The 25,757-nt window shown below is 45.9% G+C and overlaps 1 protein-coding gene across 1 annotated transcript in view; it reads left to right on the top strand.

The window, feature by feature from the left end:
• The first annotated feature begins 8,866 nt into the window (after window positions 1-8,866).
• The window catches only part of ZNRF2 (zinc and ring finger 2), a 70,955-nt gene continuing 54,064 nt past the window's right edge, over window positions 8,867-25,757 (top strand). The window contains exon 1 of the mRNA XM_028526222.2: window positions 8,867-9,382. Coding sequence (XP_028382023.1) covers window positions 8,905-9,382 — 478 coding nt within the window. The 5' untranslated portion in view covers window positions 8,867-8,904. The remainder of the gene's footprint in view (window positions 9,383-25,757) is intronic.

Genomic DNA, 25,757 nt, shown 5'->3' with positions numbered 1-25,757 from the left:
TTGGCGTTTCAGGGTTCTTAGGGTATAATCCCAGCAGTGGAATCACTGGGTCATAAGGCAGTTCCATTTTTAACTTTTTGAGGAAATTCCATACTGTTTTCTACAGTGGCTGCACCAGTCTGCATTCCCACTAGCAGTGCGTGAAGGTCCCCTTTTCTCCACAACTCGCCAGCACTTGTTGTTTGTTAATTTATTAATGATGGCCCTTCTGACAGCTGTGAGATGATATCTCACGGTGGTTTTACTTTGCATCTCTCTGGTGGTTAGAGATGTTGAGCATTTTTTTCATATGTTTATGGGCCCTCTGTATGGCCTCGTTGGAGAAGTGTCTGTTCAGTTCCTTTGCCCATTTTTTAATTGGGTTGATGTCTTCCTGGTGTTGGGTTGTATGAGTTCTTTACACATTTTGGAGATTGAACCCTTGTCCAATGTATCATTGGCAAATATGTTCTCCCACACAGTGAGTTCCTTTTTCGTTTTGATGATGGTTTCTTTTTTTTTTTTAAGATTTTATTTATTTATTTTAAGGGAGGGAAGGGAGGGAGATAGATAGAGAGAGAGAAACATCAATGTGTGGTTGCTAGGGTTATGGCCTGCAACCCAGGGATGTACCCTGGCTGGGAATCGAACCTGGGACACTTTGATTCCCAGCCTGTGCTCAATCCACTGAGCTACGCCAGCCAGGGCTTGATGATGGTTTCTTTAGCTGTGTAGAAGCTTTTTAATTTGGTGTAGTCCCATTTGTTTATTTTTTTCTTTACTTCCCTTGCTCTAGGAGATATATCAGCAAAAATACTGTTACATGGGATATCTATGTATCCTTTTTGAGGATACTATGTTTCCATTTGGAGTTTATTCTTGTGTATGGTGTAAGTTGGTGGTCTAGTTTCATTTTTTTTTTGCAGTACCAGTCCAGTTCTCCCAATACCATTTATTGAAGAGGCCATTTTTATCCCACTGTATGCTCATGCCCCCTTTGTCAAATAGTAATTAACCATAGAGACTTGGGTTTATTTCTGGGCTCTTTATTCTGGGCTGTCCATTGGTCTATGTGTCTGTTCTTATGCCAGTACCAGCCTGTTTTGATTACAGTGGCCTTATAGTATAGTTTGATATCAGGTATTGTGATCCCTCCAACTTTGTCCTTTTTTCTCAGGATTGCTGAGGCCATTCGTGGTCTTTTTTGGTTCCATACAAATTTTTGGAGTATTTGTTCTAGATCTGTGAACTATGCCCTTGGTATTTTAATAGGAATTTAATGTGTTATATTTATAGATTGTTTTGGGTAGCATGGACATTTTAATGATGCTAATTCTTCTAATCCATGAACACGGTATACGCTTCCATTTATTTGTATCTTCCTCAATTTCTCTCTTCAGTGTTCTTTAGGTTTCTTTAACTACCCTTTTTAATCAAGAGAAAATTTTTAAAAGCTTTAAGTATTACAGACTTCAAATAGCAAGTCCCTGGTCTCTTAATGACAATTAAATTTCATATATACGTGTATATACATATATATATCCCATGGCAGAAATATGTTGGTTTGTCATCATATCATATTATTATCAAGATTAAGGATACACATACTTATTAGCAAATCAATGCTAAATAATTATTAATAATAAATCCTTAAGTGTGAGTAATATATCAAAATTACATGACGTGATAAAATCAAGTCCAGTGAGTACCAGTATATATTAAAGTGCACAATTCACAAACTGCCAGAGGTAACATGCAGACGACTACAACCTGCTAGGGATAACAACACTGAGATGAAAATCTGTGTATCTGTTAACACATTTCAAAGTATTTTCAGAGAGAGACTGGGGACTTTTGAGACTCCTCTGCTCCATGGGACTGGCCTGAAAATCATCTGCATTTTACAGAGGAAACGGTCCGGCCAGGGTGAGTGGCTTGCCCTACATCCTGCAGCCAGTGCTAGACGGAGCCCGGCCCTCCCCCTGGCCTGAGCTCCCCCGCTCTGTGGCACAATTCTGCCATGATTGGCTCCATCCTGTGGGAGACGGGCGTGGCTGATTAACGAATCAATGAGCATAAAGGGAAGGACGGGTTTGGCTTACTCATGACCGAAGAACAAAAGTCTGTTACATGCACTAGACAAACTATTGATGTTCTCTGAAAAATTAGCCAACGATGTGATTCCTAAGCATTTGTCTACACTAACTTTAGGGTTAGGCTTTAAGAGACAAGCTTCTCATGACTACGAAGATCCTAACCAGCGTTTTCTGTGGGCTGTATTAAGATAAACTTTAATGTTTAGATGGTCCACTTTCTTTCTTTAAAAGATGAAAGAAATGTAATAGTAGGAAAAAGGCCTAATTAAAGATAGATAATTATACATATAGACTTAGATTCTGGAAAGGAGACAGGGTAGCGTATAACACTTAACTGTAAATGAAATGCGAAGCCATGACCATTTTGCAGAGGAGAAGTGGGATGCAGAGACTTCAGTGCAGGGGAGCAGGGGACGGGGCTGCTACAGGCTGCAGGAGAGCCCGGGGGCGGCTGAAAGGGCCGGCGCGAGAGGTCTCTGCCCTGGCGTATCTGTCGTCCCACACATCCAGGGTCTGATCGAGCACAGCTTTAAAAGAGTGGTCAAGAGAGGAGCGAGAAGCAGGAAAAAAGAGTAACTGCCGAAGGGAGAAGACACACCCCAGCTGAAATTCAAACCAGACAATAGCAAAATGATCAGTCGTGTATTTTTATCGATAAGCCCACAACTAGTTTATCTGTTTCCATGTGGGTTTCTGGCCACCAAGTTTGTCAACACAAAGAGCTTTAACAATACGATCTAAACTTGAACTCTAAAAGTCGTTGGCCAGAATATCATCATTGAACCATGTAAGGAGGAAGCCAAATAGAGCATACGAAAATGCTTCAAATACTAGGAATTTTAAAGAGCCGGGGCTCTGGTTTCTTAAAGAGTGACTGAGCTATCGAAACAACAGCTCCGACTACGTGCAGGAAAGTGTCATTTAGACCAGTGCTTCTTCAGGTGTGGCCCGAGGTCTCGTGGCATCAGCGTCCTTGGGCTGCTCGTTAGGAGGCAAAGTCTCCAGGCCTAGTGCTGATCTACGGAATGAGGACCATTGAGGGTGGGGCCCAGGAGTTTGTTTTAACGAGGCCTCCGTATGATTCTTTTTGTGCACCCACGTTTGCAAAGCACCGATTTAAACTGTCACACAGCAAGAAGCCAATCCAGTAGGCAGGGGCCAGCATTTCACCCAAGTGAGATGGAATGCCAGAGGCAGCGCAGCCCACGAAGCGCGGGCAGGACCTCATCAAATCCATGTCTGTGCTGCACGTGTGTGTACACCCGTGTGCACTGATTCGGGGGAAGCAGCCCTTTAATTTTTAAAGAACTGGAGTGCTACAATACAGAAGCTCCATATTTGAAATGAAGTCAGAACGGTTTGGTTGACTGTAAAACATACTGACAGCTTAATGTGGACTCCTGTTTGGAGAGAGATGGAGCAGAGATGGAAGAGGGCCAAGGAAAGGACTCTGCGGGCTGAAGTTTTATAACTGCAGAATCCTCAGGGGGGAAAAAACCCGAAAAGGCCCACCCAGAGTGGAGATGGAAGGGGCATCTACCACTGAGGAGATATGAAGGAGGACAAGGACAAAGTGAGGTCAAGTCTGACCTTCAAGAAACAGTTATTTAAGTAGAAATGTTCCTTCACTCACAGATCATTTTTTATACTCTCACAGGCGCCAGGCACGGCGGTGGATGCTGGGGAGCACAGATGCGAGGCCCACCATGGATCAGATTGCTTAGTGACAAGCAAGATCAATAATAACCACATAATCGCATGATCAGTGCTGTAAAGGAAAGGTTAACAAAGCACCGAGTGAGAATACTGAGGCCCGTCTGTGACCATGGGTTGGGAGTGGGGTGACAGGGACTTCCATGTGAAGAGGGCATGTAATCAAAATGTCTTAACATGGTATTCCATTTTGAAACGAATCAGTGATTGCCTAGCTCAGCGGTTCTCAAACACTAGCGTGCGTCAGAAGCTCTTAGAGGGCTTGTTGGAGCACGGTTGGTTGGGGCGTGGGGTGGGGCTGGAAAACCTGCCTTTCTGACAAGTTCTTTGGCAGTGCAGACACTGATGATGTGGGGGCCCTATTTTGAGGATCACTGATACGAACGTCTGAAGTAAGAGTTGTGCTAGACGGTGTTTCTAGAAACACAATGTAAAGCATATAGAATTTAGCTGGTCTACCACACACACACATACACACACATACAAATCAGGGTTTGTTTTTTTTACTACATTTTGATGGTATACTAACTCTCAGTACAAATTTTTCATGTAACAATTTTTATTACTAAGAGTTAATATTTAGCTTAGGTATTTGACAGTCAGACAACAGTTCCTGTGTGTGACAAAGACATGTTTGCTATGTGCTTGCCAAAATTATTTCCTTTTCTTCCCGGATGCGTTCATAAAACCACATTTCCTGACCCCTTCGCAGTTAGGTTAGACCACGTGACTGATTGCTGCTAACATGGATAGTGGGTAGGAGGGATGCAAACCGTTTCAGGCTTGGCCAAATTTGCTTTCAAGAACTGCCTTTTTTCTTAGGTGCACAGGTTCTAGTGAAGGACACTGAGAGGTGGAGGGGCCTGCTTAGCCACTAGATCACAGCCTGGGTCCGAGTCACCTGGAGAAGAGACACCCAGGATTGCCCCTCAGGTGGGGAACCGTTTAGAGAGAGGTGAAAGAGTGTGCCCAGGGGATCTCGCGCTGTGCTTTCATCGCGCCACGGCCCTGAGGTTTGCGGGTTTGTTTCCTCTGTGTAGCTCAGTGTGCCCTAATATGGCACTGAGTAACACAAAACACATACTGATGAGCTGAACGAATGATCATAACAAATACAACTGTTATCCTGTATGTCCAACACTCGGCCTGTAAATGGTCTTCTTGCCACTCATTTCTGCAACAAATACTTACCTATAGGCTACTGTGTGCCAAGCAAAAGAATGTTTTCAGTGCCCTCGTGAAATTTACAGTCTTGTTAGGAACAGATATAAAGCAAACAAATGTAAAATTCCAACTATTGTGAATGGTGTGCACGTGTGAAACCTGGCACTAGGAGGTTTTTTTTTTTACTAGTTAGGAATACATGTGGAGGGCTTTTAAGGTATAATTACCATCAGGGTAAAAATGAATTAAAAATACAACCAACTTTGGATGTGATGAAGCATAATACAAATCTGAATACAACTAACAGTCAGCGGGTTTTATTTTTAAATCTTTTCATTGAATAGTTTTAACTACCAAATGGGATTTGTTCCATATTCGAGTTATCTAAACTTTAAAAAAAAATTTAATCCTTACCCAAGGATATGTTTATTGATTTTATTTTTTAAAAAATATTTAATTCATTTTTAGAGAGAAGGGAAGGGAGGGAGAAAGAGAGGGAGAGAAGCATCAATGTGTGGTTGCCTCCTGCGTGCCCCCAACAGGGGATCTGGCCTGCAACCCAGGCGTGTGCCCTTAGTGGGAATCCAACCAGCGACACTTTGGTTCTCAGGCAGGCACTGAATCCACTGAACCATACCAGCCAGGGCTGTTTACTGATTTGAGAGAGAGAGAGGGAGAGAAGGAGGGAGAAAGAAAAACATTGATTGGTTGCCTCCCATATGTGCCCTGATCAGGGATCAAACCCACATTTTGGTGTATGGGATGATGCTCCAACCAACTGCACCACTCGGCCAGAGCGATAGTTATCTAAACTTTTAAAATGCATGTGTAAAGATGAGTATGAAACTCTTCAACTTTCTAACCAGTTATTAGCTCCCCAGGGACTTGCAAAAGTCTTTTACTCCTTTTTTTAAAAAAAAATCTCTTTGTAATTTTCTCTATTCGTAGTAGGTTCTTAGGGTATTGGTAAAACTTTCCTGCTGGACCAGAGTTTTACACTCATTCAATAAAAGGCAAATCAAATCAAATCACTAAATACCTTCTTTAATTGGAACTTGTTGTTATGCTGGTAACCATTATAGCCTTTCAAACCATTCTCTGCTTACCAAGTAACTGTTGGTTTCAGTAAGCTTATACACAGGATGCAGGAATTTTAGACTTGCATCTATTGTTTTGTCTTTCCATTCTCACATATATGTGTGTGTGTGTGTCTATATGTATATATGTGTGCATATATACATATATGTGTATACACACATCTATAAATATATACCTATATATATTTCACTGGTATATCTGATATATATGTGTGTGTGTGTGTGTGTATATATATATATATATATATCCCCACACATACACATGATGTATACACAGGGATGGACCAAAGTACATTTGCAGTTGTAAGTAGGCAAAACACAAAGTTTATTCTTATATTATTATTTATTAATTATTGCATTATTTCCCACCCCTGTACATCTATACAGTGAGGTCTGTCCAGAAGGTCTCCAGGCATATAATATGAAAACAGAGACATTTATTGAAGATACAAGAAATATGGTACATAGGACAATTGTACATAGGGACTGACACCTCAGTCCCTTTCAAAGCAGGCATCTTGGGACCTCACACAGTTCTCCCAGTCACCATCAGCTGCCCCATCGTATTTGCCTGAATCTCACTGATGGTCTGAAATCTCTTCCCTTTCAAAGGTGATTTTAGTTTTAGGAAAAGCCACAAGTCACAGGGCACCAAATCTGGGCTGTAGGGGGGCTGAGTCACCTGGGTGACCTGATGTTTCACCCAAAACTCTGCACTAGACATGATACATGAGCGGAAATGTTGTTGATGAAGCTGCCAATCACCAGCTGCCCATAGCTGAGGCCTTCTGAATCATCTGAATAATTTCTGCAGAGGAATGTTAAAGCTGAATGCACAATTCGATGCAGATTCATTGCTCTACTTCCTTTTGAATTTGCTGGCCACACAGTACACTCAATAGCTTCTACCCTCCCACTGACTAGTACAGTCAAGTTCTCATTATTCATGCATATGCATTCCAGTCCAGTCTCCTTGGCTGCCAGGTTACATCAATGTCTCCCAAATTGTTGTCGTTATATTAACAATGGCTGGACTTTTTCTGGACAGATCCCCATCCCATATTCTTCATTTCTGTTTAAAAGCTTGATTCTCATACTTCATAGAGTGATGAAAATCATTACATAAATGACATTAGACATATGAAATGAAGACAAAGTATTTGTTTCTGTAGTTTGTACAAAAAAACACCAGCTGCTATTATTTTTTTACATACAGCACGCTTAGGCATTTTCAAAATGCGAGGGTCCCAGTAGGCTGGCCACTGGACATACAGACCAGACCATGCTCCATTACCAAAATACTAAGTCACAGGAATAGGCTGATAATTTATTTAATAAAGTCCATGTTAGAGAAATTATCAGATTTTAAACCTGCACATACCCTAGAAATGTAATACAAACGTCCCAGGAAGGAAACTAAAGTCAAAAAAGGTAAAATAATTTTGCCCACTACAGTTACTTAGTTCTGGTCCCAGACCTACAACCCAGGTCTCCTACACTGGGTCCGCTTTCTCCGCACCAGTTTGTGCCCCGCAACTGAAGATTAGGCTGGATTGTCTTTAGGGCTCCCCACTCTGCTCTTCCTCCAGGGTTGGAGTGTCTGGATGACAGGGCTAATTCAGATCAAGTTGGCTTCTGTTGCATTCCTGATTCTTTTGTTTTCACTGTTCTTTTATTATCAGCATCGATGAGCTTCTGTTTCATATAAAAGACACACTCATTTAATAACACCAGCAAGAAATTTAACTCACACCAAAACGGATAGGTTCGGGATACAGGACACAGCCTTTTCCAGCCAGAAAAATGTGAAGGGGACACCCTACGTCCGCTGGCCACGTGCAGGAGGAGGGGCCACCTTTTGGTTGGTGCCTGGTGGGGGTAAGTCCCTCCAATCGGCGTGGGCCCCGCGATGGAGGAGGGAGAGCACCCTGGGGGAGGGCGGGACCAGCCACCTGTCTATCACCGAGTCCGCGGGAGGTTGCACCTACCAAACGGCGGTACCTAGAAGAGACCGGACCGGGGCGGGAAAGCCCCGGCTGGGGGAGGCGGGGCCATGCCGGCGGGAGCCAATCCGCTGGGTCGCACGAGGAGACGGGGGCGGGGTCACCGCGCGCGACCCAAACACCAGGGCCCGGGCTCACCCCGGAGCACCGCTGCCCCTCGGCCTTCCGGTGCCAGGGCCCAGCAATCTCCTCTCCTACTGGACCACCCCCACCTTCGCGGTCCAGGCTGCCCCCCGCCCCTCCTTCGCGGGGGCCGAGCGCCGGCGGTTGCCGGGAAGCGCGCGCACCTCCTCCCTCCCCTTCGCCGTCCTCCCCTCACGTGCCGCTCGTTTTTCCTTTTCCTCCGTTAATAACAGCTGGGTGGCTGGGGGAGGAGGGAAGGTGGCCCCGGCGGAGTCTGGGCGGGCGCCTCCCACTCACTCGCGAGCCGCCGTGGGAGCAGGAGGATGGCGGCGGTAGCAGCGGCCGCCCGGGAGGAGGCGGTGCCGAGGCCCCGGGCGCAGAGCGCGGCGGCGGCGGCAGAGAGCGGCAGCAGCCCGTCGCGGCGCAGCAGAACCGAAACCAGCGGCTGCCGCACGGCCACCTGAGCCGCCCCTCCCGCCGGAGCCAGCGAGGGGCGCCCGCCGGAGCCCGGACCTCCTTCCTATCCGCCTCTCCGCGTCTCTCGCGCCCCTCGACCCGAGAGGAAGAGCGCGCCGGGTGTCGACCGCCCCTCGGGGCGCCGGGCGGCGGCCCTGGACGTACGGGCTTCCCCCTGGGCCGGCCGCGGCGCCTCGGCCCTGCCCTCTAGCTCCCGGGCTCTCTCCCGCCCTCCGGGCGCCGCGCGTGGGCCCGGCCCGGGGCAGGTCGGACATGGGCGCCAAGCAGAGCGGCCCGGCCGCTGCTAACGGCCGCACCCGCGCGTACTCGGGCTCGGATTTACCTTCCAGCAGCAGCGGAGGGGCCAATGGGACCGCGGGCGGCGGCGGCGGCGGCGGGGCACGGGCCGCGGCCGCCGGAAGGTTTCCTGCTCAGGTGCCCGGGGCGCACCAGCCTAGTTCCTCGGGCGGAGCCGCGGCGGCCTCGGCCGCCCCTCGCAGCCGCTCCCTCGGCGGCGCCGTGGGGACCGTGGCGTCGGGGGCCCGGGCCGCGCAGTCCTCTTTCAGCATCCCCAATAGCAGCAGCGGCCAGTACGGCTCGCAGGACTCGGTGCACAGCAGCCCGGAGGACGGCGGTGGTGGCGGCGGCGGCGGCGGCGGCGGCAGGGACCGGCCGGCTGGAGGGGGCCCCGGCGGGCCTCGCCTGGTGATCGGCTCCTTACCAGCTCACCTCTCGCCGCACTTGTTTGGAGGTACGGCCCCCTCCCTCCCTGGCTTCCTAGCTCCCTGGCTCCCACGGGCGGCACGTGGGCCGCAGCTGCATTTATTTTTACCCTTCTCCTTTTCTCCTTCAGTCTGAGCGCCGGGGCTTGGCCGCGCCGCCCGTCTCAGTCACCCCTCCCGGGAGGAAAATCGCCACTTAACCCCCGGGACGCCGCTGCGGCCAGAACCCAGTGTTTGTTTTTTCTTAAACGTGTGCACCCTCACCTCTGAGCGTCTCCCCAGGACAGAAAGCCCTTGTTTTCCCCGCGAGATGAGAAGAGCAAATATTATTTTAAAACAAACTGACGCAGCAGCCCTGGTGCTTTGTGGCTTTTAGTATCAGGAAGTCAGGAGACCCGTTGCTAAATGGAGTTCTATCTCGGGACTCGAATGAGTGGTGAGCAGTTTTTACAGGCCAGAGTCAGAGGGTCTCAAACAATGAGTGTCTGAAAACGGAGGGAGTGATCTCCTTTGGACTGATTGTTAATATATAACTAATGGTTAAGTCTGTGCAAATAGTCCCACCTACTACGCACATTTAATCGGATGAATGCGTTAATGGAAAGTGTATTTTTAACCCCAGTAAACTGCTACCTTAGATAATGGTTAATATGAGTCCTGCTTAATTTGGACAGCATTTGAAACATTGAAAACAGTTTAAGGAGACAAACTAGTAATTGTCACAACTCCTACAAGGTGCAGTTGAAAGCCTAGGAGCATTTGGGAAGCAGTGTCGACTTGAGTTCAGGAAAAGTCACTTGTGAGGAATGGAAATTTTTCGTAGCAAAAGGATGTGCTTTTATGTAGAAACAGGAGGAAGGGTGCACTTGATTTGAGGAAAATGAATTTGACCTCTTTAGTTATGTTTTATAGTGATCTCTACCCTCCAAACAGTTACAGTAGATGAATCAAGACACCCTCTCTTCCAAGTTCATGGGGGAAAAAATAGAAGTTAAATGTGGTTAGGGATACTGACTGAAGATGAACATTTGCATATCATTGCATATGTATCTTGATATACGTTCACAGTTGAGCACAGGTAAACAGCACACAACATCCCCTCCATTTCTGTGCCCCTTTTACTCAGTGTTTATAGACATGAGAAATTTGAGGAAGTTGGTAAAGTGGGATGTTTAATAATGCAGTTTTTCTGTGTTGATGTTCTGTACTATCAACCTTCATGTTAGCATAAATTAAAAATGGGAATGTCTAGTTTTTTCCATCTTTGTGATACTGCTTGCACATGCACTATAGAACAATTCTTAATTACTTTTCATAAAGTCATTTTGCTATGTAAATAAAATTATTAACGTTTCTTAAAACTGAGTCATTAAAAAAATCCTTGGTTTTGAAGAAAAAGTTTTTTCCTAGTGTTTACCTTCCTGTGAATTGATTATAATGATCACAGTTACAGGTGCTGTAGTCACCACATTGAGGAATAACAAAAGACAGTTTCTTGAGAATGGGAAATCGGTGTAATAACACAAGATAAGCTGGTTTTTAAAAAATACTTTCTGGAATAAAAATTTATGTTTAGCAGTCATGGTCATCAAAAGAGTGTGTTTGAAAGCTTGCTAAAGAAAGGGAAATAGACAAAGGCTTGTCAAAGTAATAGTTCTTAACATCTTTAGTATATCGATGACTGTCTTTTTTCTTCTCGTAAAGAGTTGCTATTCTGTAACAATATCTCTATGAGTTTGTTTTCTTACAATAAATACAGTTCCATTCAGAACAGAGGACAAACATAGTTGACACCCGTGCTGTTAATTCGCAGTAAACAGCAATGGAAAGGACCTGGTTGCCGAAAGTTAGGGAGGGAGGGAGAGCACTCATCTCTTCTTTTACCCGGGTTCCTAGATTGGGGCACTCGGTCCTTTAGTCCCTTCGGGGTTGGGGTGCTGGGGCCGAGCAGCAGGACAGTGACGGTGAGGAACTTGGTGCAGTGTTTCTCAACCGGAGCTCTGCAGAGCCCTGGGCCCTGATGGCCCGAGGCATCTGTTGTGTGCAGGTCACGTGTTCTCCTCTGCCTGCTCCAGTGTGGAAGGAGTCTTGGAAAGTTGGAGTGATCTGTGTCCAGTGGTTCAGATGAGGGACCCCAGGTGAGGAAGGCTGGAAGAGGATCAGAGCAGTTACCTGTTCTGTTACACAGTGGGCGTAGATCAAAGTGCTTGTACCTGAAATCCTCGTTGAGACGGGAAGGTAGAGGACACGTGTAAAAACACATCTTTCTCGTCGCGTGCACTTCAGTGAGATTTTTGCTTCTATTTCGGTGGATGCTTTCTTAGGGAAACTTAATAGAAGTATGCTTCTCACCACTTGAGATTTAGGGACCCAGATGATGATTCTTAATTATTTTAGAAATTAGACTTAACTACACTTCACTGACTTAATTTTTAGTATGTATTATAGTATTAATGTGTTTATTCAGTTATAAATTGTACAAATGTAACTCCATCTGAATCAAGAGAAAAGAGATGGATATTTCTGAATTAGTGGAAATTTATTACTGTAATTTTGCAAAAATAAATAGATAAGTTTGTATTAATATCTCCTAAGAAGAAAATAGCGTACTCATAAGATTCAAAATTATCCTCTTATGGGCTGTCATGTGATTTATAGGAAAGGAAAACCTAACCTAGTACCACTTTTTTTTTTTGAGGGAGCCTAGCAAGGTGAATTGTTGCTAGTTCTCTCAGAATGAATTCCCAAACCGATTGACATTTCCGTGTTGCCGCGCTTTGCTCTCTCTGGGACACGCACTGTGGCTGTGTGTGCTCCTCTCTCCAGAGAGAACCCGCACGGGGGCACGCACTCCGGGTGTTGCAGTTTGCAGAAAGTTCCCAGAACTGGGATGTTGGGTAACGGAATGTCATTGCAGTAATGCAGGAGTTCTTAGGTGAGGTGGGATTTGCTTGTTTCTGTTATTTTCAGGCAGCTGAGTGTAATACTATTAAAGGGAACAAAGGCCTTGGCTATCACTTTTGTTTTGAAACAGGTCTTAAGGGGGGTAGAGTTGAATGTTTAAAAGTGCAGTGGTATCTCACAGAGGGTTTTCTTGGACTTACGTCTGCATTTTCTCCCCTGTCAAGTTGTTAATGTTCATAAAAGTCATTAATATGGGTGGTCATGACCCAGTCTTCAGTGATCCAGCAAGGACGGGGGAGGGGAGTTAGACCATAAAAGTGCACCTGTGAGTGGAGTGTACGTCTAGAGAAATTGTGTGGGGCCGAGAAAGTCTCCGTGAGTCTGGGAGTGAAAACGTAAAGTGAATTAATTTATCTAGGCAATTAACCGGTGGTACTGGATTGCTGTTGACCTCCTCCCGACGGGCCAGAGTGTGTTTGGGTGTGGGTCGCCCCTGAGTATTCCAGTAGGCGGATGGCGGTTCCCTCAGGTGCCTCTCGTTCCTTGAGAAACATGCTTCCCTGTATCGAAGGAGTGTGGGTTATCACTTACAACTGAGAGTGTTAAATAGCATCTGTATTTCTAGTACAGGTTTATTTTTCTTAGTCTTCAAGGCAGATGTAGGTTTATTGTGATCTGCTTCCTATTCCTGAATGTTCTTTTATTCAGTTGAGGACTTCTGTGCGGTGTGGCAGAAGAAAATGACACTTCTGACCACAACTCCTCTCACCCCTCACAAAACAAGAGCTCGGGGGGTGTTTCTCACTTGTGAGCCCATAGACTTGAACACTGTAGGAGACACCTTCCGCTGTATGCTTGTTAGGCACACAAATAAAGTGTGGGCTCTGTCGTGGCAGTTTCTGCTTGGGGAATGTTTTGCGAGTTCTCTTGACTGCAAGGTGGACGGTGGGCCGGAGCGGGTTGTGTTGCCCTGGGCGTCATCTGCTCTGAGAGCCGCCTGAGCCCAGGACTTTGGATGCTGTGCTGGCTGCTAAGCCAGGAAGCTGGGCTGTTGTGCCAACAGGTAGTGGCGCCAGCAAGGCCTCCCATTTGATTGTTTTGCCTGGTAACCAGTGAGTAGGTTCTTACTGGTTTTCTGGTTACCAGTACCATTAATTAGTCACCGGCTTTTTCCTATGCATCATTTCTCTAGTGTCTATAAGGAGAAGTGCCTTAATGTTATACTTATTTCATATACAGGGTATGTGTACAGCTGACTATGTTAGCAAATGGGTTAAAAGAGAAGTATAGGAACTGCTTTATGTAGCAAAGTACTTCCTAAATGCTTTAATTTTGCAAGTACTTGACTGGTATTAACTAATGAATTAAGTTGGTTTTATACGAATTGAACTGTTTAGAATTGGGGGAAACATGCCGTTTGTGTGAACAAAAGGTTCAGAAATAACTTTAGATTCTGATTTCTGTTGGTTTGTGTGCCGCTTATTAACAAATTGCTACAAAATTACCCTCCTAAAATAGCATGTATTTATTATCTCACAGTTGCTTTGAGTCAGGAGTCTGGGAGCAGCTTAACTCGAGCAACTGGGTTGTTACCCCGAGACTCAGTGGGGTCAGGGGTCCACTTGCGAGCAGCCTCCCTCCCGCAGGTTGTTGGTGAAATTCATTTCCTCACGGTTAGGCTCAGGACAGATTGCTTCTTCAGAGCCAGCAGAGGAGGGAGCCCAGCAGCGTGGGCCGGTGCTGCCGTCTTCTGTAAATATGTGCCTGTGATCACGTACGGCCCTGTGGTTAGCAGCCAGTCACGGGTCCTGTTCACACTCCAGACGGAAAGGTGTAAAGGTCCGCAGGCAGCATCAGCGCGGGTAACTTCGGTCTGTCTGCCTGCCGTGTGGATTATAGGTTTAGGCTGACCAGCTAAACGTGCAACTGTTCTGACTTTAAACTCAGTTTGTATTTACTTTGAAAAACTAATAATGTATGCAATAAGTGTTGACTTAGTAAACAGCCCCTTCTGGGGCTGAGTATAGGGTTGTTAGGAGTGCAGACTTGGGGCTTCTTCCTGTTCCTGCCCAGCTCTCAGTGGAGACTGGTATACACTGTAACAAGTGCTATAATAGGACTGTTAACAATGCTTTGTAGGGAGTGTCTCTGCCTAGGGCAGTCAGAGAGTACTTTGCAGAGGACAGTAACATTTAAACTTTTTAAGCATTTAGAAGTTTTATGCAGGGAGGACACTGCAGACTCAAAGCACCGGCAGACACCTCAGACGTTGATAGGGTGTACTAAAAAAAGTTAAGTGTATCTGGATTATAGGGAGCAAGGAGGAATGATGAGAACATAAAGCTAGAAAAATAGGTGTGGACCAGTTGTTGAAGAATTTTATAGTGTTCTAATGTGTTTAACCTAAGTTTTAAAGCAGGGTAAGTGCCATGATCGGGCCAGAGGGCACCGTTACGACCGTAGTTTGTGTGGATGGAAACCTCCCTGAGTGCAGGGCTCGGCCGTGGACGCTGAGCGCAGCACGATTAAGTTGCACCCGGGAGGCCAGAGCGGCAGCAGGAAGATAAGCCAGGACTTCTTCAGAATATAGTTGGTGGATGCTTCAACTGAAGTCTGGGCATTGGTGAGGGAGAGGGAAAGTTGGATTTGATTGCCATTTCTCAAGCAGCGTTGCTAGGGTTGCAAACCTGGGGTGCATAGTGGTGCCGTTAACCAAAATTAACAGCAAAGAAGGAAAGAACAAGTTTTAGAAATGATAATGAGTTCTCCTAGGCCTGTTGAACTGCGTGGCTGTGAGATTCCCACCTAGAAGTATCCTTTAAGCAGTAGGAAGTATGGATCTCTAATTTAGGACATTACAAAAAAAATGAGAAATTGTCAGTCTGTAGATTGTCGGGGAAGCCAAAAAGTGGATAAGGTTACTAAGGGGTGGGTATAAGTTGAGGAGGAGCAAGTGTGAAATTCTGGGGAGCAGGAACTTGAAGAGACGGGCAGATTGGGAGGCCAGCAGTTGGAATGGAAGCACAAGGGAAAAAAAATTTGTTCAGAATACTGTGCATTATAAAAATGTGTGTTCACTAGAGAACATTAAAATACAGAAAACACACATAAGTAATTGAAAATCACTTGTAACCTGACCACTGGAAATAACCAGAGGAAAATGTTGATGTCTGTCTGATGTGTATTATAGATACAGCCATGCAGGGTGAGGCAAGGGCAGCTTTACTGTTGTTCGTGTGGAAAACGGTGCAATAATTGATGCATAATAACACGAGAACGAACTGTTCACATACTCATAACTGTGAAGTGTAAACCTGCTCTCACCCCACCTTGCGTGTGTACTTTTTCTCACACACACACACACACACACACACACACACTTGTTTTAGATGGAAAATTTAGGGCATTCCTTCTGTACATCCTTTTGCTTTTATACATTTTTGATGTTCTGATATAAGATTTTAAAGCTACAGGTTTTCCTCCAAAATTGCATTAACTAAAGTCCACAAATTCTGAAGTTTTTTTTGTTGTTGTTGTTAACATCAGTTAGATGTATCTCTCGATTTCTTCTCAGACCCGTGGGCTACATATTCTTGGACAACACGCTCTTTCCCCTTCCCCAGTTTCTTCTGTCATACTTCGTTTTTTTTATAACGTGATACTTCAGATGGCTCCCCAGTATTCCAGAAGTCACTCAGCACCTGTCTAATGAGCATTGCTTTGCCAAGCACTGCCGGGAGAAATAAGGCGCACATCCCTGCCTTTGTGGTGGTTGCGCTTTGAGTAATGTCTGTCAGAATCATTCTGCTCCGTGTTCTTTTTTTTCAACAGTAAAGGAATCTAGTATATTAAAGAAGGATAAGTACATTCTATCATTTGAATTTAATATTGTGATCATTTTGTATATCCTGATTTTTGTTGGAATATAATTTGTTTCAAAGAGCCAACTCTTGGTTTGAACAATTTACTGGTTTTATTATTTTTATTTCATTCGCTTTGCTGTTATCCCCTAGTTTCTTTCTCATTTGTAAAGTTAATTTTGTTTTTTTCCCCCCAGCTTTTTCATTTATTTTTTCATTTATTCTTTTAAGTGTGGTTTTAATGTTTTTAGGTGGTAAGTTTGCTGTTCTTTTTTTAATTTCTAGTGTTAACTAGAAATATTTCATTGTGGTCAGAATGTTAAGACTATTTCAGTTACAAATGATGGAAACACAGCTTAAAATAGTCTTAAGGGGGCACGGAATATATCGTCTCACAGGATGAGAAAGGATCCAAGGGTAGCTCACAGAATTGAAGGGACAAGTGGGGGAACCAGGGTCCCTGGAGCCGAAATTTGGCCCTTGTGCCCGCGTGCAGTCCCACACCCCTGCCCGCTGCCTGGTCTGCCTGGGCTCCCTGGGCCCCTTCTGCGTCCTCCCCAGTTTTATCCCTCCTCTTGAGCATAGGCCTGTTTCGATTTGGCGGCCTGCAGGCTCACTGCTGCTTCCAACCACCTGAGATCTGAGAGGCCTCCACCTGTGCTCTGAGAGGTCGCTTGCTCCACCCCCAACAGGAGGACTCTGCTCTGCCCAGTCGGAGTCCTGCGCCTGTGCACAGATCAGTCGCTGAAGCACGGGAGGTGGAATGCTGTGTGTGTGTGCAGGCTGCACTGTCTGGGCGTGGGGAAGAGCTTGCTTGGGTCTTCCAGCCTGGCTTCCTGGGTTGCGTCCGTTCATGCTGTGCAGCCTTGCTACTCAAGTTACCTAACCTCTCTGTACCTCATGCCTCAGTTTTCTCGTCTCTAAAATCAGGACAGAAAGAATACTTGCATTGTAGTATTATGGGGATTAAATGTAATTTACGCAAGGTACATTATACCTGTGTATTTTTAGCTGACGTTTGAACCTCTATAAAAAATGATACAGCATTCGAGACGCATACTCGACTCCCTGTCCTCACCCTCCTCGGGAAGACCATGCACTTTCCTTCTCTCAGATTTTGCAAAAATAATACAAAGTTTTTGTTTTCGTTTTTATTATTTTTGTATCTTCTATTTTCTAGGCGTCTCCCCCGAATATTTGAATTAAGTTTTTTCTTTTAAATCCCCACTCAGTGATGTGCTTATTGGTTTTAGAGAGGGTCAGGCCGGGAGGCAGAGAGACAGCAGTCAGTTGCCTCCTGTACACGCCCCGACTGGGCATTGAGCCTGCAACCCTTTTGATGTGCAGGAGGGTCCACCAACCACGTTACCGGACCGGGGCTGAGTTCAGTTTTAGAGCCCATTTACTGTGTTAGTCACATGGCAGAAAACTTTGTAAGTACTCACTGTTCCTCAAAATGTGTTTGGTAACAAGGTTATTGATCCCAAATTATTGTTTATTTAAATGATGCATACAAACTTACTGCCCTGGAAAGAAGTGAATTCATAGCATTATAAAATTACATTGTATATCTTGTGGTGTGTTCATCCATTGCAGTGCGCATTTGGGTTTTAAATTATTTCCTCTACCATTTTCTTCCTCCTCATTTCAGTGTCGACTCCTGGAGAGCTCCTTCTCTTTTTCGTTTCCTTCTTTTTAAAGTATCTTTGCTCTTTGTTCTCTTGGGGGGGCTTTCCCCTGACTCTTATCTTCACGTCCTTTAGTTGATTTGTTTGTTTCTATAATCTTTCTTAGTTTATTTTAAATTACGTTCTTTTTATACACTCTCGTTTTGTGTTTTCTAGGAATTAATGATATGCACTTACCCGTGCATACATTTTTTCTCTCCCTTCTGACTCAATTTCCTCCCAGTTCCCTTTTCTCATTGTTCGGTTTCAGTCATTGGTTAGGTTTTCTTCTTTGAACGTTTGGTGATCGTTGGCTGGTTCCTCGTACTTTGAATAAAGGAAGGCACTGAAAAAGCTGATTGGAAGCTCTCCGTGTATGTAGTAGGGTCATCTCTGTGGGCCCTTTTCTTAGGAATCTTAAATTACTGTCTTTTCTCTTGGTCTGGTCATATTTTCAAGAATGGCTCTTCTCCTTTTTTCCCCTGGAGGACATACTTTTTTATACCAGGGCTCTGGGGGCAGAGTCGTAAGGAAGTTGAGAGTCTTACACTCTCAGTATGGTCCTTTCATTTAGTTGTCGTGGTCAGTAGGTCCCTCTGCCTTTAGACATTCCTGTTGTCCCCAGGTGCAGGCACCGCTGCCTACCTGCCTGCAGTCGGGGTGGGGGTGGAGGGGACCACCTGGGAGCTCCGACTGCTTCTTGCACTAGGCCCCCTGACTGTCTCTGGGTTTCAGGCCTCCCTCTGTGTCTGTAAGTTCTTATGCTCGGTGTAAATCGGGTTGCTTCTCTGCTTTCCTGGTTCTGCAATTCAAGTTACCACTCGTTTATTTTCTCTATCCTGTTACAGGCTTATTCCCTTTAACAGTGGCATTTTTAATGATTTTAGGAGAATGGTCTGAGCAGATAACTGATCAATTTGATCAGGTAGTCATCTTTCAATGCAAGTCCAATTTTTAATTGCAGAAGAAATCATTCATTTTGATGAAATGTAGGCAATTCAGACCCAATTTATTATAAACATCATTATGGATATGTACACACATTTATTATTTTACAGGTGTGGGGGTCAGAGGTACATGACAGGTCTCAGTGGGCTATGAAGTCAAGGTTTGGAAGGCTTCCGGTGGTTCTGGGCTGGGGAGGGGGGTACTGTTTCCTTGCCTTCTCTGGGTTCCAGAGACAACCTGCGTTTCTTGGCTCCTTACGGCTTCTCCGTCGTCTTCACAGGGAGCAGCACGGGCCGGGCCTTTCCCAGACCGCCGTCTCTCCGGCTTTGACTCGGCCGCCTCACTCCCCCACGTTTTTTAAGAAGCCCCGTGATTAAGTTGGGTCTTCCAGGTTGACAATCTAGGATAATCTCCCTATTTTAAGGCCAGCGATTAGCAACTTTAATTCACCGCTTTGCCATGCCACCCAGGGCTCCGGGGACTGGGTCGGAGACGTCTCTGGGGAGCCTCCATTCTGCCCGGCACACTGTGGTGGCGACCACCCTCGGACGGTCTCACTGTCTCAGCTTTAGTTAGCGGTTCGCTGTTGAACCTTGAATAATTCTTTTTTTTTTTCTTTTTATTGTTGACACTATCCATCTAAAAGCTGGCTACATGAGTGCTTTTCAAATCTTGTATGGAACAATAAAAATGAGTGGACTGGTAGGATAAAAAAATAACAAAAGAAAAAAATTGCAATGATCATCTTGTGTAGTCCCTAGTGATTGAAAGCAGAGTTGTCTAATTTTTATCCATAGTAAATTAAATGTTAAAATTACACCTAGTAATGGAAAGAAGTTCTTCATGTACAGTTACTAGGCCCCTGCGCAGTTTATGGATGATCTTCAGTTACTAGGTCCCTGTTCATGGAGTTTACGGATAAACCGGAAGTGCTTCATAAAGCTTTGGAAATTACATACAAAATTTTGTGGTTTGTTTATTTTTCTAGAGGAGCAATCCATAGTTTTCACCAGATTTTCAAAGGTGTGTAGGACCCTAAATTGATTAAGATTCATTGGTCATTGGTCTGTGAACTTTTTTCATGTCTAATTAAGTTCTTAACATTTTTGGTGCAGTTCTCTATGTTTTCTGTAGTTCTTTCACACTTGAAGTTTTACGTGCGGGACAGAGGGTTCAACTCTGCTGTAAGCTGGGTGCTGATCGCAGTGAATGGGGCACACGGACCCTGTTTTGCTGTGCTGGGTGATGTCATGTTCTTCTCAGGTTTTTTTAACTCTTAATTTTTTTCCCCCTGAGCCTTCAGTTTTATCATCATTGGGAGCGGGCCTCTGTGGAGAGGAAGCACCCGCTTTCCCCCTGTTTTTAAAGTTGCAGTTAACTTCATCTGTTGGAACGCACAGACCTAAGTGTGCAGCGTGAAGAGTTTTACAAATACTTCTGACAGTTCACTGTCACCCACACAGTCAAAACAGAACACCCCGAAAAGCTCCCTCATGCTCCCACCCTGTCATCCCCGCCCTGTTCTAGAGGGGCCGATTACTGTCACCCGTCGCTGTCACAGATGGGTTTTGTTCTGCCTGTTCTCGAACTTCGTGTAAACGGCGTCATGTCACGTGTACGCTTTCATGGTGAGGGTAAGTTGGAAATGGGGGACACTGGCCCTGGCTGGGTGGCTCAGTTGGTTAGAGTGTCATCCCAATGTACCAGGTTTGATCGCCAGTCAGGGCACTTGCAGTAATCAACCAGTGGGTGCCTGAATAAGTGGAACACCAAATCTACGTCTCCCTCCCTCTCTCTTCCTCCCTCTGCCCCTTCTGCTTTCTAAGTCAACTTTAGTGAATTTTGTTCTCACCATTCCACCCCCCCCTCCCCCAGCCATGCCCTCCCCATCAATTACTCTGCTGTGTCGGGCAGCTGAGACTACGAGTGCACCCCAGTGGGCTGGGCATTGATGCAGAGCCAAAGGTGACCAACCGGTTTGACTCCCTGTCAGGGCACTTGGAGGTTTGGTACCTTGTCTGGGCGCTTGTGAGAAGCCACCCGTCGGTGTTTCTCTCCCTCTCGCCTCCCTTCCCCTTTCTCTACAAATAAATAAAGCCTTAAAAAAAAAAAAAAAGCTAAGAATACCCAGCATTGCACTAGGTAGTAGAAGGCTTGAGTGGGTAAATGCCTCAAAAATAACTTAATTTAAAAATTAACACTTCTGTGCATCCCTGCTTTACACACAGTTTAATTTTAAATTGTCTGGCAAAGTTTTGGGATGATACTATGTTTTAGATAATATGCACCATGGCAAAGTGGGATGTAGTTGATTTATTTGCATGTTGTCAATTCTCAGGAAAAGGACAAAGTTCAGGGAACCTTTGGGTTTTTTGGATCAGTGTTTCCAAATGTGGGAGAAATCTCACTTATGCAAAAAATGTAGAGAAGTGGTTGAACAGAATTTCAAAGAGTTGGGAATTGATCCTATTCTGTTTTTGGTTTATTCTAAATCTTTTTAAAAGATTTTATTTATTTATTTTTAGAGAGGGAAGGGAGGGAGAAAGAGAGAGAGAAACATCAATGGGCAGTTGCTGGGGGCCGTGGCCCGCAACCCAGGTATGTGCCCTGACTGGGAATCGAACCTGCGATGCTTTGGTTCGCAGCCTGCGCTCAATCCACTGAGCTATGCTAGCCAGGGCTATTCTAAATCTTTTAAAAAATTGTGTAGACATTGGCTAGACATACAACTTCCTTGCTGCCTACAGTGTGTTTTTATGAGTTCAGGATGTGTAAATGAGTCAAAGATCATACTGGGCCTTGTGCACAGCTGAACTGAAATCCAGAATAGCAGCTGGGATTCTTCCTCCTGCATCAGAAACCCCAGCCTTGCGTGGGAGGAACCAGGAAAGGCAGTGCTTGCCGGCCGTTGGGACAGTGAGACGAGACTGTACCAGGTCTCACCTGGGGATCCTTGGTCCCCTAAGATGAGAGCAGAGGAGGGGGTCTGCTCGGCTCCATCGCCTCCCTGCCTTCCTGCCTTCCCATCAAGCTGCGTGGATTGAGAAAGGGGACTGGGATGGCAGCACCTCGGTCTGGGGATTCCGTTGATACCCACGGGGAAGAGCGTTTATCAGAAGCCAGGAGGCGGGCTTTACTAGACTTGTGAAAGCAGACTGGGGCGTGATTAGCTGCGTTCACTTTTGATGTAGTTTCGTTTTTGGAAGGGTCGCTGGACAGGTGAGCATTAGTTCTACTTTGAGGGAAATGCAGCTAGCTTTGTGCTCTTTGTCTTTTCCTTGGGCTTCTGTTTCCAAGGGCTTCTTTTTTTTTATTATTTTTTTTTAAGCTGTGTCCATGTCTTGGATTGGACATACTAGTATGAGCAAACCCCATTCGTAACAAACTCCAGAAGGTAATTGAATTTGCCGTGTGAGAACAAATGCCTAGCCAGGCCGCCAGCCTGGAGGAGTGTCCCCTTGTGGGCTGGTGTGCTCAGGGGGCTGTGGCGAGGCCTGTAGGAAGGGACGTGCTGTTCCCGGTTCAGAGACGGATGTGGTTTTACTTTTTCAGGGGTGCGGGTGTTGTGAGCTAGTTCTGCCAGATCACTCTTTGCTGCTCTGAAAACGGCCGTCCTGAGAGTCAGGGGCTCTGGAGAGGAATTGGAAGAAACTGACAGACTTCACAAAAAGTTGAGGTCTGTTGGGATCAAATTGTCTACCACCCCACTGACGTTATTCTTGCCTGTGCTGTGTATTCACAGACTTGGTGTCTTAAGACTTTTTTTTTTTCCCAACATGGTGTTACACGTAGCGAAGACTTAGAGAAACATATTCTGTGTACTCTGTGTGAAAGTGTGGTAGTGCACTTGCACACGCAGCAGCAGCACAGGCTTAGGTGCTCTTGTGCGTTTTAGCTGGCTTTAAGGTGAAGCATTGAGGAAACTTGAACTGTTCTCTTATCACAGTCTGTGGATCTGATTTTTCTTTGTTTGCGCTACTTATTTACTCAGTCAAAAACTGCTCAGTGCCGCCCTGGCTGGCGTGGCCCTGAGCATCGTCCGCCAAGTGTGAAAGGTGGCAGGTTTGATTCCCGGTCAGGGCACGGCACACGCCCGGCTGGCAGGCCCAGTCCTCGGCTGGGGCGTGTGTGAGCGGCAGCCAGTAGATGTCTCTCTCACAGGTCAGGGTTTCTCTCCCTCCCTTTCTCCCTCCTTTCCCCTCTATAAAAATGAGAAGATGCTCAGTACCTGCTGCAGTAGGCAGGCAGGCTTTCTGGTGCTGGTGATGCAGTGGTGAAAAACACTTTTGTCCTCGAGAAGTCTGGTGGATAGACAGCTTAGAAATAAATGACTTAATATCAGTGTAGTATGGGTTTTGCTTTGGTAATTTTCTTAACAAATTAGTGTGCATATGAGTATGTAAAGGCAAAAGACCAGCAGTAATATCCATACACTCAAATTTGCTTATTTCTGGCTAGTGGGAACACTTCCATTTTCTTCGTGTAGTGCCATCTATTTTGTATAGTAATGCTTGTATAACTTTTATAGACAAAAGAATTGGTGGTGGTATCATGAGTATTGCCGCCCTCACTGCTGCTGTGTTGTCATTACTCATACTTTCAGAGCTTGGATTCAGCTCAAGTCTGTCTGACTCCGGCAGGGGAGAGGGGTGCCCTTAGGTCCCAGGGTCTAAGGAGCAAGATTGACATCGGATAGCATCTCTGAGTTTAGTCTGGCCCCATGAGAGTCTCCTAAAAGGCAGTGTTCTGTAACCAAGCAAGTTTGTTGTAACCCATTCAGTTTCTATAGTAAAGAAACCTGGTTAATTCAGCATATTCCAAATTAATTTCACAGTGGCTTGACTTTTTTTTTATTAATCTTTTGTTGGTGTTCTAGCTCTCAAACTTTAGTGGGCGTGAGAATCACCCCCACCTTCTTCACAGTTGTGATAAAGTTTGGGGTGAGGCCTGAGAACGTGCATTGCTAATGTGTTAACAGCTGCTGCGACGCTGCTGGTCCAGGAACCACACCTGTACGCCCTCAGTCGTGCGATGTGCAGTCCCATGCCACCTTGGGACGGAAACTTGTAGAGCTCGTCTGTCAAACTGTGATGTCAGTGGTTTCCTGCCTAAGAGAGAGTGTCTTAAAAGTAGGACATACTTGCTTTGCAATGGAAAGAGACTCGAAAGGGGGCTGTAGTAACTAAATTCCCTGGGGGGCATTACTTCCCTTCTGTCATCAGTATTTTCTGCTAGCCTGTGAGCTTCAGTTTAGTCATCGTGAGAGGGAAGTGATTAAACCTACCCCACAAGGTTATGATGGGTTAAATGAACCAGCGTTTGCAAAAGCACCTAGTACAGGGCCCTGCACCTCCCGGCTGATTCCGATGCACGCTGACGTGTGAGAATTTCAGCCAGCGGGGTTTTGACCCCCTGCGAGTGAAGGCTTGGGATGGAGGAAGCGGCATGTTCATCCTCTCAGTGGTGGTGTTCCCACGTCCTCCCCACCCAGTGTCAGGGGTCAGCGGATTGTCCTTGAAGTTGCCTGGGGGAGTGGTGCTGAAAGGAGGCGGGTTGTTCCTGATTTATCCTAACAGTGAAATTATAGCCCTTGCAGGGTATCCTCGCTCGAGGCATAATTCTGCTGCTGCTGCTCTTTGCAGCTTCGGGTTTCCAGCCTTCTCCGTTTTCTGGCCCAAGAATGTGCAGCTTGCTTGCCAGCTCGTTTTTTGTAAGTTTTTTTTTTTTTCTCACCCCTGGATTCTGAGTTGTTTCCACCGGAAGGGTTGGTCTGAGCACCTGTTGCGCCCCACTCCTGGCACTGCGCTCCGCGGCACTGAGTTCAGCAGGCTCTGCCGGATTGCTCTGCGGGAAATGCAAGCCGAAGGAGTAACGTGATAGTGCTTTATGCGCGTCCGATTGGCAGGAAGTACAGTAATAACACACCATTTCAGGTGATGGGGTTGTAAGTGATATTGGTGTACATGTAAATTGTTCTGGTCTTTTTAGGAAACTTGGGAACAGCCTGTGTCAGGCAAAAACTGTCGTGTCAGAGGAGCACGTCGGGGGAGTCTGTTTGCAGCCAGGGCAGGTGGCCGTGGCTTTCAGTTTTCTGCGGCGAGGACTGGAGAAGAGTGTGAGCGAAGGTCACCAGCCTCCTGTGTTGGCGGACGTGTGTGCGGGGTTGGCCTCGCCGCCCTGAGGAGCAGAGTGGACTTAAGGGGCATTCCCGTAGACGTAGGTGCAGTGATTGGCAGAGCTGGTTGATTAAAACGCCACAACTTTCTTCCTTGCTAATCCACCCGAAGGTGGAGGAAGAACCTGAGAGAGCTGGAGGGCCGGTGAGTTAGCCAGGGGGCTCCGTGCAGGCGGTGTGCCGGAGGCGGCCCTTCCAGAGCCCGTCGTTACGTTCAGGATTTTGGCAACCATCGTTAAAGTTCAGTTACATGAGCTTACAGTTAAGGAATTTGTATTTGAAACAAAGGTACTAAGTACTCAAAACTCACATCACTTTTGAGTTCTTTCCTTACATCTTCTTGTTAACCTGTGTTCTGGAGGTTACTGACACCTACTGTACCTTTATGGTGGAGGTCGTGGGTAATGATGCGCTCATTTCTTCCCGGTCCTGTGTGCAGGGATGACACGTGGGCAGCTAGAAACCGGACACAGACGGTGTACACCTTGCAAGTCAGCGGACGTGGGAAAGGCAGGGTTTCTCCTCCTCTGGACAGCCGTTGTTAAGCACCCACCGGAACACCCCTGGGTGTCACCTTTTGCTATTAGAGGGGCCCATTGCCTTTCATCTCTGTAAGTGTACTTACTTACTGAAGCTGTGGGCCTTTAATCTGATAAAGCTTTTATTGTTCTTAGGGAAATGGGGCGATACTAGTTCTACTACTCACCTGTTTTTAAAGATATCCGAAGTTTAAAGGAAGATACGCCTTTTATTTAGCTTTTACTTGTATGTTAGACTGTATTTTTGCAAATTTGCTCTCCTAGTCTTTGAAAACATTTTTATTTAAAGGCATCCTTAAAAAATCGCTCTT

Source organism: Phyllostomus discolor, chromosome 10 (assembly GCF_004126475.2).
Source record: "Phyllostomus discolor isolate MPI-MPIP mPhyDis1 chromosome 10, mPhyDis1.pri.v3, whole genome shotgun sequence".
NCBI classification, from domain to species: Eukaryota; Metazoa; Chordata; class Mammalia; order Chiroptera; family Phyllostomidae; genus Phyllostomus; species Phyllostomus discolor.
This window is presented reverse-complemented; position numbering and strand designations above follow the sequence as displayed.